This window comes from Dipodomys ordii, unplaced genomic scaffold (assembly GCF_000151885.1).
Source record: "Dipodomys ordii isolate 6190 unplaced genomic scaffold, Dord_2.0 Scaffold60, whole genome shotgun sequence".
NCBI lineage: Eukaryota > Metazoa > Chordata > Mammalia > Rodentia > Heteromyidae > Dipodomys > Dipodomys ordii.
The window spans coordinates 736,971-753,898 of NW_012267276.1; the positions used below are offsets into that span (position 1 = coordinate 736,971).

Sequence of the window (16,928 nt, forward strand, 5' to 3'; positions counted from 1 at the left end):
CTCAGCTGCACCTTAAGAGTCTTCAGGGAGCTTTAAAAACAAAACACCTTATCTCCTGGGCCATTCCCAGACTAGCCATTCCCTATCCAGGTGTCACCATGCATTCATAGCACTGGGACCGGATGCATAGCTAGGCAGCACTGTTTTGTAATTCTGCCCCTTCACTCCTGCGGTTCCAAGGTGCTGCCATGTGGGTGAGACCCTTCACCATAGATGGTTGCTGCCACCTTGACAGGAGTAGAAGGAGGCAAGGGAGGACAAAACTTGTTCGTTTTCAGTTGCTTTTGTTCCCAACTCTTATTTCTGGCATATTCTTTCAGTGTAGCACTCCCTAAACTTCTATATCAGAATGTGTGGCTCAGAAGTAGAGAGCTTGCTAGCATGCATGACGCCCTGGGTTTGATCCCCAGAACCATAAAAATCAAAGCAGTGTGGACCTATTAATGACCAAGTATAACTGTGTAAAAGGTCATGTTAAAAATGTCTATCTTGGGCTGGGAAGGTGGCTTAGTGGTAGAGCGCTTGCCTTGCATGCTTGAGGCCCTGGGTTTGATTCCTCAGCACCACATAAGCAAAAAGAAAAAAGCCGGAAGTGGCACTGTGGTTCAAGCGCTAGCCTTGAGCTGAAGAGCTGAGGGACAGGCTCCACAACCGGACCCCCCCCCCAAAAAAAAATGTGTATCTTTGAACTGGGTCTTGTACCCTTTTCAGCTCTGAAGGTTGGGTGAGGATTTGTTAAGAGAGATGGACTGGGGGGTGTGACTAAGTTTTCTGCTCTGCCTACTATATATTAGGAATGAATTTTTAAATAAACTCTCAAATGAAAAAGATTAGCCTTGTTGGCTACTTTACTTAAAAGCTTGTTAGAAATGGATGGGACTCTTGGATCATACTGAAAGATATTTAGTCTTCACCGTGTGCCCCTCTTACCTGGCTTTGCCGCTCTCTGTGGGAGCCTGTTTGAATCACACAGCCAGCCAGGAGTGCTAGACTTAACACAACTTAGCCACTAGGCCAACACTTCTGTTGTGACATAGGAAATACTACTCACAAGGCATTAAACTCAGATGATTTATTGCTTTAAGTAACTAAACAAGAAAGAGAAGAGACAGGCTGTTGTTTCCGCCAAAACAATGGCATTCTCTCTCTCTCCAAGGTTTGCCAGATGCATCTACTTAAAGCCTTAAACAATACTTTCTGGACAACATAAACATAGACACAGCATACATGGTAACAATTTGGCCAATGATACACTGATTAAAATAGCACAGAACAAGGGCACCCAGCCAGTCTGAATGCCCTGAAATGACAGGAACGTGTGTTCGTTCATAAGATGTGCTGAATACAAAATCTTTAAAAAAGTTTTTTTTTTGGCATTAATACTAACACAATACTTTTTCTTGAACATTCTGCAAGAGCAGGTGCACACAGAATTACCGCTCCCTTTCCAGGTTACCAATATCTATAGGACTGCTTTGAGAGAAGCAGGAGGCTGCCTGCCACCCTTTCCTATGTCATCTTTGCCAAAGCATTTGGGAGTGCAGCGTTTAGGTGGAGCAGGGCAGCCGTGGGGCTCCAAGGCTTGTTCAGAGTCTCCAAGTAGCTGCACTGAGTGAGAGGCGGTGGATACTGCCTGGCAGGCTAGGGGAGTGAAGAACAGCCAGAAATGTCCATGGATTTGACCCAAGTTGCCCTGAAGGCTTTAGGGGTGATACAGGCACTGGATGGTCCAGGCCTCCTTTGGGAGGAGTTGGGGAGCTGGGCTGGGCCTCCAGCCCTGAGGTCTAGAAGAAATAAGCTGACCTCTCATTCTAACACTAGGTCAATGGATGTGCAAAAACCAAAACTATCAGGGACCGGCCCTCAGAAGGCCCAGATGAGCTCACAGGGAGAGGTCAAGCCAAAGGGTAACACAGAACACCAGGGCAAACCAGCTGGGCAGAGGCCTGGGGTTCTGCCAGCTTAAGAAGCATTGGTGCAGAGTGCCCAGGACTCAGTTTCCCTCCACTGGAGCGAGCTCTGCAGTAACTTCAGCCTCCTCTGCGGGATCAGAGCACTGGGGGGCTGCTGGGGCCCTGCTGTGACCCGCAGGACCGTTCTGCACGGTGCCCCCACCTTGCCCTTCTCCCCTGGCCTCCGGCACAGGGCCCGTCATCAGCTCGCAGGCTCCGCCCTTCCGCTGCCTACCGGACACACAGTTTCCCATGTCGCCACCTTTGGAAAACTGGTCTTCGAGATTCTTCTCTTTTTCTTCTGTGTGGCGTTTGTCTCTGAATTTCCCTTTGGATTTCCTCATCTGCCTGCTGTGCATCTCATCCCGGGAGAATCGCCACTGAAACTAGAAGTGGGGAGGATGGAGATGAGTAAACGTGACCTCCATGAACCTAGAGCCGCACCTAAAGCCATGGCTCCTGCCAGCAACCTCCAGTCCCAGGACTTCCTCAGCAACACCAAACTACAATCCCAGCCCTCCACACCCAGCCCAACAGGCCCACGCCGTGCTTTCCATGACCTGTGGAGGTATATACAGGTGGAAGGTGTTTTTTTTTGTTTGGTTTTTTATTCCCAATGGGCCCCTTGGGAAAGTGATCCCAAAATGCTTTCATTTGATGGGTGAGACAAGGGGTTATGAGGCTGCACCCCCACCCTGAACCCTCCACCCCTCTCTGACTCCCAGGGCCAGAATTGTAGCAAATCTTGTTCCCTGAGGGCCAAGGATTACCAAGATCAGGCTGGTATTCTCTCCCCAGCTCACCTGAGCCAGGCAGAGCACAATGTGGCACAGACACTTCTGTGTTCCCCTGCGCAGATTCCCTTGCAGGACTGAAGTCCTCCTGCCTCCCCCCATCTGCTGCCCGCTGCCAGCCCCGCTCCCGCCGCCACCTGTTCCATAGTGGCACATCACATCTTTTGTCTAGGCTCTGAAAAGCCATCCCAGCATTTAGTGGCACCTGGGGGTCACAACGATAGCACAGGCTCATTTCTCCTAACCCTTCCATCCTAAGGGCACTCCCTAGAAGCTAATACCACCTAATCTATCCCAGACATTGCTTCCCAGGGAACCTGTCTGCAGCTAAGCATTTCTCCATGTGACAGGAAGCCAACAGAGCTCCCTCACCCAAGGTCACAGTGCTACTAATACAGCCTAGCAAGAACCTGAGTCTTATCAAAGTCCTCCAGCAAAACTGCCTAGGAGAGGCCCAACTCCACCCCTGGCCGCTCAGCCTGTTTTCTCAGTGACCGGCAGTACACCCAGGGCCTTCAGTTTTAAGTTCCCACCACGGTCACTTCCTTCGGCTTCACACTGCACCACAGTGGTTACCCCCAAATACACACTTATTAAATCTCAGACGTTCTGTGATGGAAAGGAACCAAATATGGTGGGACACACCTGTAATTCTGGCACTTGGGAGTCAGAAGCAGGGGATCGTGATTTTTAATGCCAGCCTGGACCACATAGCAAGACCCTGTCTCAAAAGGGGTTGGGAAATAAAAAGTAAAGCAGCCCTCATTCTCATGTTGCTGTGAAGGGCCGCAAAAGTCCTGGGAAAGCAGGTGCACTGTCAGTAGTCAGTAGGAAGCTCACCACTGTAAATAGCTCTGAGCTCTTTCCTGGGAAAACCCAAAAAAATGTGCTAAATTATTTTTAAGCCAGCCCACTTTTTCCGTGATAGAAAGCTATTTTCTCCAAACATGGACCTAAATAGGCTTAGGGATCTGAGATTAACACGTCTTAGGGATTCCTAATATTCACATTTTTAGATAAGACTGATAAATCTAAATAAGCCATGAAGGTACAGGAAAAGGGGAAATACATGCTGAGGTTAGGGCTTGGCATTTTTGGAGTCCTTCACTACCCTATTCGGGTTCACTTACAATGCTAGGTTGGTGGTATTTTAATGTCACCTTTTTTTGGCACCAGTCTTGGGCTTGCACTCAGTGCCTGCACATTGTCCCTGAGCTTTTGTGCTCAAGGGTGGGTGCTTGGAGCCACAGCTCCACTTCTGGCTTGTTGGCAGTTAATTGGAAATGAAGAGTCTCATCGACGTTCCTGCCCGGGCTAGCTTCAAACCGTGATCCTCAGATTTCAGCCTCCTGAGTAGGTAAGATTATAGGTGTGAGCCACTGATGTTCAGCCACTCAGTTTTTTGGACTGACTATCCTCTGGAGGTGGCTGCTGCAACTCCCACCCTACAGGGAGGTTACTAGCAGGTAAGTGGTGCTCAGAGCCCAATCAACTTGCAGCTGTTCCTCTAGGCATCTCCAGGCCACACAACCCATTAGCTGACACTGATTTCAGAGTCCAGGGGACAGCTGCAGCCTCCAACACCTACAGCTCTAGGGCATGGCGTGGCGTTCCAGGCCCAGTACTGCTGGATTTCATAACTGACATACAGTTCCCTTTATATCTTGATTCAGCCTTGCATTTCTAATGGGTGTCCCTGAAACGGTGAGCACCTCTTCCCATTTTGCAAGGCAGAGAAGTCTGAGATTAGTCTAAAAGGCTGACCTGCAAATAACATATGAAAGCCCACAGTATGGCTTCTGAGCTCCAAGTTCAGATCCTAATTCTGACCTAGGTTAGTCCATGGGGCAAGTTACTCATCTCCAAATCTCCTTATCTCTAACACCGCTGTCTCTGCCCTGGACCCCAGTCACACTGTGGCTGGTGTGAGTAACGCGATCTGCAGGTGTCAGCATCCTACCTGGATAGTTCTACCATGTGCCAGACCTTCCAGCCCTGAGAGGGGTCTTCAGCTGCGCTCTCAGGGATGCTTTACTCAATTGAATAATAGAACTTCCACAGTCTCCTGTGGAAGCCTGGCCTCATCCTTTTTTGTAGAAGATAAAGTCCACCTAGAGCCCACAAGCTGGCCACTAGCCACTTCCTCTGGCATGACAAGGTACAGAAGGATTTGGGATTGCAAGATGGGAAACTGTTTCAGCTACTTTCTGCCCTTCTGTGTCATCCCAGAAAACCCCACAAGGGCTACCTGATTTTCTGTGTCCTGTGATGGGTTTGTGGGTGATAGTGTGCTTCCTGGTGCCTGGTAGGCTGCAGCCCCAGGAAAAGCTGTGGTGGGGAGGGCAGAATGCAGGAGCCTCGGTTCTGCCTTTCTCTTGGCCTCCTTTCTTGGCAAGATTAAGGTGCTGGGAATTGGGTAAGGAGCAGTGGCCCGAATCTGGGGCTGCAGGATCTAGAAGCTTGCATGTTCTGAGTTGGGAAAGCAGACTAGGCTCACTTTCCCACAATTCCCCAAGTAAATCCTTCAGGAAGCACTTTTAGGGCTGTTCGAAACAACCACATAGAGATTCAGAGAGTTTAAACAACTTGCCCAATCACCTGCTGGGAAACAGCTGGGGTTCCAACTGACTTCTCCAGCTCTAGTTTGCCAACTTCTTGGGTCTTGAAAAAAAAGTCGCTGGCAGAGGAGACACCATGCCTTTGCAATGTTCAGCCCCTAGCCTAAGTGCACCTCAGCCTTTAGGCTGTAAGAAGACAAGATGTTTGCTCCTTAGGCCGAGAAGTAGCTAATGGAAATCCAGTTTTACTGCCAGGAAAGTTACTTTAGTTCTGCTTATTAAAAACAAACATCTGCACTGAGAGCTCCTTGACAGGCCTATTTATAAAAATTCAATTAGGATAAAATTTGACTGAAGGCCTACAGGTAAGCCTGGGAGAGGCCCCAAACTGTACAATTAAGACCCTGGCCTTCACCACCAGGATCAACCAGACTCTTTAAAACTCAGCTGCACATCCCATCTCAGAGGGCCCTGTTCAGCCCACTGGGGTAGGGGGAGAAGCGGACTTCTCATTTTAACAAACTCCCCATCTGCTGCTACTGTTGGGCCTCCAGCCACATTTTGAAAACCACTGATCTAAGAAAAACACCCGGCATGGGTGTAAGAAAAGCCAGGCACTGATGGCTCACACCTGTAATCCTAGCTACTCAGAAGCCTGAGACCTGAGGATCAAGGTTCATAGCCAGCTCATGCAAGAAAGTCTATGAGCCTCTTATCTCCAATAAAGCCAGAAATGGAGCTGTCTCTCAAGTGGTAGCATACTAGCTTTGCATATAAAAAGCTTAGGGCGGGCTGGGAAGGTGGCTCAGTGGCAGAGCGCTTGTCTTGCATGCATAAGGCCCTGGGTTCGATTCCTCAACACCACATAAGAAAAAAGCCGGAAGTGGCTCCAGTGGTAGAGCGCTAGCCTTGAGCTGAAGAGCTGAGGGACAACGCCCAGGCCCAGAGTTCAGGCCCCACGACTGGACCCCAAAAAGAAAAAAAGAAAAAAAAAAAAGCTTAGGGCTATGTCCTGAATTCAAGGCCCAGTACTGGCACAAAAAAGCAAAACAGGACTGGGCACAACTAGGCTGCTTGCAGAAATATGGGGGCAGTGTGTGTGTGGGGGAGGTCAGGAACCACTTCCCCAGCCCTTCTACAGACCCAGCTCTACCATGCCGCAGACTTCCTCCCCTTTCCTTTCTTCTTGGTGGCCCTTCACCATGCAGGCCTGGTTCTCCTTTAAGCAGGGGCACGATATGAAATACACACCAAGAAGAGTTCCAGATCCCGAGACTCCAAAAGGAAATGCTCAGAAAACATAGAAACCAGGATGTGGCTTTCAGATGGTGGCTCTCAAGGCCTGTAACCAGGCCTGGAGAGCACTTTCCTCAGCCAGGAGTCTGGCTCAACCAACAAGCCAGAGGGAAAACCAGCTGCACCCAGTCAGAGCCTTTATGAGCCATGAGGGGTGGCAAACACCTTGCTATATCACTAACTGACCGTCCACCCAACTCAACTGGAAAAAGGGAAAAGTCTCCCTTTAGAGCAGTGTACACCCAGAATTCTGTGCCAGCCAGGGCTGATGGATTTAATTGGCCCTTTTTGAAACTGTCTATAATTGGTTCACTCTAAGAGCTTCTGCTGGGAGAAAGACTCCTCTGGTGTGGTAGAAATCACCTATTTCTTTTAAAGGCATTTAATGTTGGCTTCGAAAATCATGCTCACATATACAGAGGTTTCTTTCAAATGCTGAAAAGTCTTGATTTAGAGAATTTCATCCACTTCACTGACTGAGAGAAGACTGAATATTCTAAATCCTTGGTTTTCCAATCTTGCCAATTTCTTTCTTAAATTTCAACGTGAGATATGTGTGTTCTGGTTTCCAAAGTCTGATTGAATGAGTAGTCATTGATTCAACAGATTATCTGCTGCATGTCAACTAAAATACAGGTCCTGGATGAACAGTAAGCAGAGGAAGAAAAGCCTTTGTCCTCAAGGAGGGAATGACTGGAGAGAAGAGAACGAGCCCAGGATCACAAAGAATGAGGAGCCCATAGTAGACCTTCTCAAGGGGGTATTGTGGTTCTTAGTGTTAAGGAGGAGCCTGGCTAGTTCTCAAAGAAGAGACCACGGTCCTAGAAAAGGAAGCTTGAGTGGAGACAGAATAGAAAGAGAGTGTTCTAGGCAGAAGGAACAGCCAAATATGTGGTCCCATGGCTAAGAGGGACCCAGAGTGTGGAGGCTGACAAGGCTGAATGCAGAATGCAAGGCTAGCAGATGAGATAAGGGGCCTTGTGGATACAGTACAGGTCTCTACCTTTCAGAATAAAATGAAGCTGCATAACTGCTTTCAGCAATGGGATGACATGATTTAATTGACTTTCTTTAAAAATCACTGTGGCTCTTAACAGAAAACACTGGAGGCAGAGAGCTGATGCTAGAAGATACTATTACTAGGGGTGACAGAAGAAGGGGGGGGATTTCAGAGTTTCTAGAGCCCAAGACAGGTCTTCCAGGCAAACAGGCACATAGGGGAAAGGTAAAGGCAAGTAAAGGAGGACTCAGGGGTGGGCACCGCTCCTCTACATAGCAGAAGCAGACTGAGTACTAGAGGGGCATGCTTCTAGATGGAGAGAGGGTGCAGGAGTCTCAGGAAAAGTGAGAGCTGAAAATGCAGACGAAACGGTCCCCCATATAGAGATGGGAGAGTGAAACTCTGGGCTGAAGCATCCCCAAGAAGAGGTAGGAGTAAGGAGAAATGGGCTGGGGCTGAACCCTGAGTAATGTGGAAAAAAAAAAATTAAAAAAATCGGGAGAATGTGGTGAGAGAAAGCCAAGAAAAAAAGGTGCAACTCACACAGATCTGAGGGAGCCACAAGTGGTACTGGACAGAGTCACTGTCATCAACCTTGGGGACACACAGGCAGGGTGGAGGGGTATGAATGACAGGGTCGAAGAGACGGAGGCACTAAGTACAGGGGATTCTTCCAAGAAGTTCTGCTGCTAAGTCCCTGGTCTTGATGACTCTACCAATGAAGTGAATCAGAGAACAAAGGCTCCACACCAGCCACCTCCAGGCTGTGATTGACACAGGAAATCAAAGGGTTCATTAAAAGGGAAAGGTATGCCAAGCACTAGGTAGCTCAATCCTATAATCCCAGCTACTGGGCAGGCTAAGATCTGAGGTTCAAGGTCCAAAGCTAGCCCAGGCAGATGAATCCAAAACACTCTTATCTCCAGTTAACTACCAAAATTCCAGAAGTAGAACTGTGGCTAAAGTGGCAAAATGTCAATCAAGTAAAAAAAAAAAAAAGCTCAGGGACAGAACCAGGCTGAGTCCAAGCCCTAGGACTAGTACAGAGGGAGGAGAGAGAGAGGAGGGAGAAATGAGAGGGGCATTGAGAGGAGAGGAAGGAGAGAGGAGAAAGGAGAAAAGGGAAGAGAGAAGAAAGAGAGGGCAGAGAGGAGAGAGGGCAGAGAAGAGAGGGAGGAGGATAGGGAGAGGTAGAGTGGGGGGTAAGGGATGGGGGAGGAAGAGGGAATCAATTCTACCTGACAACAGGTTTAAAATCCATCCGTATCATCTTGCTGCTGGCTTAGGACAGGGACTTCCCTATAAAAACTAAGGCACACAGGAGCAGGTGCCCAGCAGGACAAGGCAGTGCCACTTCCCTCTTAAAGCCAAAGTGTGATTCTTTCCAGCTCCTGGCAGGAGAACTTATGTGCTGCTCTTGAGTTTTGGGGATGGTGCTGTCCAGTCAGCCTGCAGCTCGGCACACTCTGATAGAGGTCTGTGGCCATCCATCTTCCAGCTGGTAGCTGACTGCTCCTGGTGGTTAATGGTGTATTGGTGGCTGCCTTCTGGTCCGTTGCTGCTGTCACCTGTCACATTATGGTCTCAGAGGCTGGAGAGAGACCTTCCTCCGCACTCCAGCCCATCTGGCTTCACATTGCCATTACCTTGGCACTCCTTCCATGAGAGGGAACCCTCTGGATTTGTTGGCTAGTGAGAGGCTACTCCAATCTGTTCACTGACTGGATGCTTCTGCCTGATGTTCTTTCTGCATCCAAAGACTATGAGAAACTGGGGGTGGGGAATGACAGGAGGGAGCCAAGTATGCAGAGCTGAGCAGATCAGGGGCTCTGCCTGAGTGGAGCCCTGGCTGGAGCAGACAAATGTAGAACCAGGTACCACCTAATTGAGGCTTTGGTAGGTCCCCCAACTTACTGGGTCTCTCTCTGAGAAACTGGTAACATACCAGTTTAGTCTTAGTATTATGTCTTAGTATTCTGCTGTTGTGACAATATACCTGAGAATGTCAACTTAAAAGGAGGAAAGATGTAGTCTGGCTCATTCTTCAGAGGACTCAGTCTTTAGTTGGCTGACTACATTGCCTTTGGGCCTGTGGTGAGATAGCACTTCATGGCAGGGAGTGAGTGGTGAAGAAGCTGCTCACTTCTTGGTGGCCAGGAAGCAGAGAGAAAGAGCGAGCAGAGTCCCAATATCCCCTCTAAGAGCAGACTCCTAATGGCCTAGCTTCCTCCCACAGGGCACCAGCTGTTAAATATTCCACCACCTCCCAATGGTGCAACCAGCTAGGGACAAAGTCTGCAACATCTGAGCCTTTGGGGATATGTAAGATTCAAACGAAAACACACAGGAAAAATACCAAGCATGGCACTATCAAGGATCAGAATCACATAACACAAGGGGAAAATATAGCCCAGTTTCAGGCAACATGGGAAGATTCTGAGGAAGGCCCTGATCTTTCTGTACAACAATGCCCAACATAGTTCACGTGAAGTCCAGGGAGTGGGAAAAGGGCTCTGGGGACCCCTGAGTACAGCCCAGCCCAACGACTTGACCTTCTGTCACTCAAAGACCTTCAGTTGAGACCTGATTAGAATGGACTCAGGCAGGGTCTCTGCCAAGACCAACAAACTTCAGTTGTCTCAAGGAATCTAATACATAAGCCAGAGCTCCAGCCAGCTTGTTGTGAGATGCAGATGATGAGGATGCTGGCCATGAGCTCCAACCATTGCCACCCCTTGTTAGACTACAGCTGGCTTGTGTCCTGCTCTGGCCTTGTAGGACTGCCTGGTATTAGGTGGGTGGCCAGAAAAGCTTCTGTCTTGTCTTCCCAGGCTGGCCAGAAGGAGACCTACAGAACAAATCTCCAGCTCTCCACTGTCCAATTTCAGCAGCCTCCAGTGTGACCCACTTTGCCAAGGGGCTCTGACATCCTTGGCAATTGGCATAGCTCCCCACCCAAATGCTGCAGGACCCCCCTCCCCCCAAAGAAGCTAAGCCCTGCTGTGGAAAAGCTAGGAAGGCCATCAAGGTCTCTTACCTTGGATTCCTTCTTCTTGATTTTCTGAGGTAGACACGGTCTCTGGAGAAAGACGATCTGCTTCGTGGATACGCTGCCTTCCCTGCAACACACAGAGCTGATGGTGAGTCCCCTGACAGCTGGTGGCAGGCAGCCCCAGGTGCAAAGCTGAGGCTCATTCCTGCACAGGAAAAACTGCCGCCAAATGCTAAGAAAGATCACCTCCCACTCTGCTCCCTGCCCCCCCAAAATTCTTGGGCATCCCTGAAAGCCAGCTTCCTAGCTGGAGGCTCCTCTTCCTCTAACAGCTGACATCTTGGCTTCATGAAGACACAAAAGCTGCTTCAGTGAGTCTCCAAGGGGCAGTCCTCTTCCAACTCCATCTTTGGTCATACTGGTCAGGGGCAGGTGGATAAAGACCTGGGTGATGAGCTCAGGCCTTCAACTGTTTCAGGATGGGGTCTCAGTCACAGCCTGGCTGCCACAGGCAGGTGGATGCCAGGAAAGCCAGGGAGGCTCTGATAATCAGCTCTGACCCTGATGGAGGTGAAAGGTGGTTTACCTACTATGATACAGGAAAGCCTTCAGAAACAGACAGGGTAAAGGGAAGGTCTTCTGATCACCTTTTAAAATCGGTTTCTTGCTGCATTCAGCCAAGAGTTGCAGAGAAAGGAGAGGAAGGACTAGCATTTGTTCTGCGCCTATATTGTGCAAGGAGTCGAGTTGGTGATGTCACATGAGAGCTAATTTCAGCCTTACCTCTGTGTTCCAAGACAGCTGACTCCACTTTTACAGACAGAAGGCAAAAGCTTAGCTCAGGAGCAGGCTGCAGCCAACAGAGCAAAGACCCAACACAGCTCCGCCCAGTCTCAGGAGCAGGAGAAGGGAGGATCCGGGAGGATAATTTAGCAAGTGTGAATGTCTAAGACAAAGTCCCGTCTATCCTGGGCTTAGAAAGCTCAGAACCAGCTGTGCTTCACTGTCAAACGCACTACAGTCATGATTAATGTCCTCTGGAAATGGACTCAGAGAAGGCTCAGGATCGTCCAGGATGACACAGCCTAGAATTCATGCTTTTTTCTGTCCCCTCTGCCCTGCCCTGTGGTTGTGAAAGTCTTGGCTGAGAAACTTTATAGCAGCTCCCAGTGACTAAGGGACCCAAAGGTAGCCAGAGACTGCATCACGGCCTAGTGTCAGGAGGGGCTGCAGACCCAGAGGAACCATGGGTGGGACCCAGTTTCTCCATCCTCCCTCAACCACTCCAGGCCCTAGAGCAGTGAGTATGCAGCAGGAACTTGGGAGAACAGCTGTGAGGCACAGAGCATCCCTGTAAGTCACAGAGAGCCATCCGGATGCAGAAGTGCCTGATGTACACAGTGGATCTAGGCCCAGATTCTGGCACATGTGGGCTATGGAGCCTCAGTCATGTGATGGTGTCTGAACTTCACTTTCCCATTTATGCTTAGGACACTATATGGAAGTTAGGAGCACTGATTCAGATAGCAAGCCCCAAATACTGAGGGCCTTCTAGGATGGCTATGACTAGGCTTAAGGGATGAAGCAAGAAATGAAGGTGGACAAATTGCCATGGATGTGAACTTATAAGGAATGCCATAAATACGCACTGAGACTCCAGGTTTTCCTGTGGTCTTTGTGGGAACATGATCTCAGGCAAGTCCTTTAATATTCCTGGCCATACTTCCCTTGACTATAAAATGGACTTGATGTAAAATTTCCAGAGGAATGTCAATTGGAGGACTGAAGGCCATGCTGACGTGGACATAAACTTGAACCCCATCTCAAAAATAGCTAAAGCTATCTGGGGTCCTAGAAATTTTATTAAATGGAATTTATTCAAAAATTAGAAATAATAGCAATTTTTCAGTTTATACTTATTTATAAAAAACCATGATCTAAATTCTTAAAAAAAATAACTAAAGCAAACTGGGCACAGATGGTTCATGCCTATCATCTTATTTAGGAGGCTGAGATCTGAAGATCACAGTTCAAAGCCAACCTGGGCAGAAAAGTATGTGAGACTTATCTCCAATTAACTACCAAAAGACCAGAAGTGGCTCAAGCAGTAGAGTGCCAGCCTTGAACGAAAAACTGAAGGGACAGTGCCCAGGCCCAGACCACACACAAATGCAAAAAAGAACAGGGCTAGGTATGCTGCACATACCTAACAAGTACAAGACCCCAAGTTCAACTCTAGTACAGAAGAAAAAAATCCAGTTAGGCATGGTAGCACATCCTTCTAGTCCCAGCACTTGAGAGACTAAGGAAGGAAGATTATGAGTTCCCAAGCAGCCTGTGACTCAAAGAAACTAAAAAAAAAATCCATAGACTCTTCCCCTCCTCTCCTCTTCTTCCTTCTTTCCTATGCCCTAAGTGTGCACCTAGTCTAGCAGGAGGGACAGAGTAGGTGCTGAACTTCCTTAGTCTCTGAGAGCTCTGGGCCTCCTTGGCTCAGATGGCTAATGGCTAATCTCAGTTCCACTGGGCAGCCCTGATTCACTGGGCACAGGTCCTCCACGAGGAAACTCATGGTGAGAGAGAGAAGTCACCTGACCCTGGCCCTCCTGGCCTAAGTGCTTCATAGTCCCAGTAACTATAGTCTGGTCCTCCTTACCTGGTAGTCTTGACAACGGGAGTGGGTAGCACACAGGTAAGCTGCCAGCCATAGGCTGCTAGTGAGTTCAGCAGCGGTACATAGTCTGTCTGCACCTCAGCACCCTGTGGAAGAAAGGCCACCCATGGTGAGCACTGTTGCAGCCTCACTTAGGCTCAGCCCTCCCCCATCTCATCTCTCCCACCCCCAAGAGGACCTTTCTACCCACTAGCCCAGGCACAGTGGGTGTGCATACATGGAGCCCAAGTGTCCACCTGGGATTTCTCCCTAGAGCCCCAGTCCAATCTGTAAGAAAGTAGAGCCCCCAAAAAAGGAATCCATTCATTTTGTTTTATTCTCATCTGGACAAACAGCCTCTGGAGAGAAGCATAATTCCTATGCCTCTGAGACACACTCAGGGCATGTAAGGTAACACACACTGCTCTGAGTGACCTGAGTATGTCACAAGGAGTTAAATTACATTTGACAGATGATCGAGTCAGATGATCGAGTCATCCTGCAGCAGCAACACACACACACACACACACACACACACACACACACACACGGGATAAATGAAGACTAGCTTTATTTCACATTAGATATGTTGGACTAACAATTTTCCTTTTTTCCTTCCTTCCCTCCCTCCCTCCCTTCCTTTCTTTTCTGGTCATGGGGCCTGAACTGGCCTGGGTGCTGTCCCTCAGCTCTTCAGCTCAAGGCTAGCATTCTACCACTTGAGCCACAGCACCACTTCCAGCTTTTTCTGCTTATGTGGTGCTGAGGAATCGAACCCAGGGCCTCATGCATGCAAGGCAAGTGCTCTACCACTGAGCCACCTTCCCAACCCAATTGTCTTTCAATTGAGTAACACAGCCCTGCTGGCACAGGCAGCCAGCCCAGAATGTGAGGCCGCCACTTGGGCTCACTATACGGATAGTAGGCCTCACCTCTCCTCAGCACCCCTCACCCTATCCCTGCTCTGGGTGCACGGTGGCTCCCCTTGTCAGCTGGCTTCTTGTCTTTGGCTGTGGGAAATCTCACTCACACTGCTCGGGTGTTCTCCAGCCTGTGTGGGCACACAGATTCATCCTTCTAGTATTTCAGAGATACACTGGGTGCAAAGGCCCTGTCCAGCCCTGAGAGTTCACAATAAACAAATAGGCAAGTAATGTCACTTCATTTGAAACCACCCAGGCTTCAAACATCAGTGAGGGGGGCGGGGTGAGTCTAGGCTGTGGTCAAACTGGGCTTCTTGGGTGGGGAGAAATAGAGTGGGCAGAACTTGAACTTAGCACCTTTTGTGTTTTGTTCTGGAATGCTCTTCACAGAGGGCCTAGAGTCTGGTGAGGCCACAGGAGCTGGTGGTCTTGGGAGAACAAATCTAGCTCATCTTGCTGTCCTGACTAAGGAGAGGAGAGATAAGGGAACATCTGTTTACCTCCTGAGCTTCTATAACTGGGTACCCACTCACCATGCCAAGTCACCTAAACCTCCTGGCAAACTATCCTTTGGGAGCCTTGTTTTCCTCCTCAACTGTATGAAACAAAGTACGGGCCTGTCCAGAGGCTCTCAAAGCTTGGTGGAGCCAGCAAAAGGCCTCACCTGAAAACTGAAGAAATACAGATCCTCAGTCTAGCCTAGATCTGCTTACTCAGAATCAGAGAGCTGCTGGAAGCTGTGTTTTAAAGAGTAGAGCCCTGCAACTAAACCAGAGACTTCTGCCTAGCGCACCTCCTAGCGCATCTGCCTAGCTCACCTCCTAGTTCATCTTCTGGGGGAAAAAATGTCAGCCAGGCACTGGTGGCTCATGCCTGTAATCCTACATATTCAGGAGGCTGAGATCTGAAGACTCTGGTTTGAAGCCAGCTGGGTGGGAAAGTCTGTGAGACTCTTAGCTCCAATTAATAACCAAAAAGCCAGAAGTGGAGGTGTAACTCAAATGAGAGAGCACCAGCCTTAAGCAAAAAAGCTAAGGGAAAGCAACCAGGCCCTGAGTTCAAGCCCCTGTACTAGCACAAACACACAGACACCATGTCTATAATTCTAGGACCAGCATCCATTCATTGTCATGTCCAATCTAAGGGTTCCTATTGCTTTCTGAGGAAGAAAAACACAGACTTTTAAAGGATCAGCTGTGTCTGTGGGAAATACTACTGAACCAAAGGGGGAGTGGGGCATTAAACTAGTAAAGGAAGGAAACTAGGAAGGGGGGATGAGGGAGAGGGAGAAAGAGAGGGGAGAGAGAGAGGGCCATCAATTTACAGGTGTCAGGAAAGGGTGTCTTGGAAACTTCAATCAGACCAAGATGGCTCAGCAGGTGGCCAGCAGCCCTTAGGATATAGGGGCACCTCCCCTTTTTGCCCCATAGCCACGATTCCTCCTGCTGGGCACAGCCCTCAGGCCGAAGAGTGTGGTGGCATTGGCTGTGATATGCTGAGATTCCCTTCCCCCACCCCAGCATTTCCGGTTTAAAAATTTAAATCCACACTCTAAGCTTTGCAGGGTTATGATGACTTGGGTCTATCAAGAATAACCTTCCCACTTTATCAAGCACTGTGACAAACCCACCACAATCAGACAGTAGCCATAGCAACCAGGACAAGCTTTGGCACCTCACAAAGCCCTGAGTGGCAGAATGGATTCCTTTTATTGGTGGCAGTAGCCCCAGACTGGAGTTTTCTCTGCGGGTGCCTAGAGCTGCAAGACAATGAACAACTCCAGCGGCAGCCTGACCCAGCCTCTCAGTCAGGCCTCACCCTGCCGCTTCTATTTTGCTCCATTTTATTTCATTTTGTCACTATCTTGAAGAGAAAAACAGCAGGGAATTTCTCCGAAACACTTTCCCTCCCCTTGGGGTAAGAGATGTCGGCTAGAGGGTGCAACAGCTGAAAGACCAAAAAGAAAAGGGGAAAAACACAAGACCTACTGGGCTTGGGAGGGTTCAATCTCAAGTGCTAATTTCTGGCCATCAATCACTCACTGGGTAGAGTTGATGAGTAAAATACAAATGGTGGAAGTGGTGTGACCCTCTTCCAAGTTCTCCCCATTCTAACTCTCTGGGCTGGTCTCTGTTTAATTAATGCTAAATGTGGTTTTCCATAAACATCTACCAAAGTCCGTTTGCATATTATCAATACAGTAAGAAGATAGCATTTCCAAACCAGCTTGATGAACACTCCCAGTCAGTGGCTGACACTTTTAAGTCCATTAGCTATGAAAGGTGGTAAGAAACAGATCCGGATGGAAGGCTCTCTTTGATCTGCTTTTTTTGTGACACTCCATCGAGAAGAGAAGAAAGCAGCAATAGCACTCAAAAGCCAGCCTGCTTATCAAACGGAAAGACATTTCTTTCTGTGAGTTGGAGCAAAAATTTTAATTAAGTCTCTTCTCTCCTGTGGTGGATACGTAATCTCCCATCACACCTGGAGTGTTAAAAAAAAGAAAAGAAAGTGGAGCATGTCCTGTGGTTTTTTAACTTGTATAAAAGGAATTCATTTGTATTTATGGCTCCTTTTCCCTTTGTTCCTTGTAATTTCTCCAGTGCTCACAAATCAACTGAGGAAACAGACAGCCACACACCCTTCCCGTGCCCTCCAAAAATCATGGCCAGAATGGAGAGTTTACTAAATTAAAAGGTACTTGTTTTTGTTTGTTTGTTTGTTTTAACCACTGTTAAAGACTGTACCTGTGGGGGAAAG

At 48.6% G+C, this 16,928-nt stretch overlaps 1 protein-coding gene across 6 annotated transcripts in view; it reads right to left on the bottom strand.

The window, feature by feature from the left end:
- Positions 1-1,057: 1,057 nt before the first annotated feature.
- The window catches only part of Rftn1 (raftlin, lipid raft linker 1), a 220,469-nt gene continuing 204,598 nt past the window's right edge, over positions 1,058-16,928 (bottom strand). For all 6 annotated transcript variants that reach the window (XM_013022176.1, XM_013022172.1, XM_013022171.1 and 3 more), the window contains exons 8-10: positions 13,249-13,352; positions 10,638-10,719; positions 1,058-2,338 (exon numbers count right to left, since the gene is read on the bottom strand). In XM_013022176.1, coding sequence (XP_012877630.1) covers positions 1,994-2,338; positions 10,638-10,719; positions 13,249-13,352 — 531 coding nt within the window. In that variant the 3' untranslated portion in view covers positions 1,058-1,993. The remainder of the gene's footprint in view (positions 2,339-10,637; positions 10,720-13,248; positions 13,353-16,928) is intronic.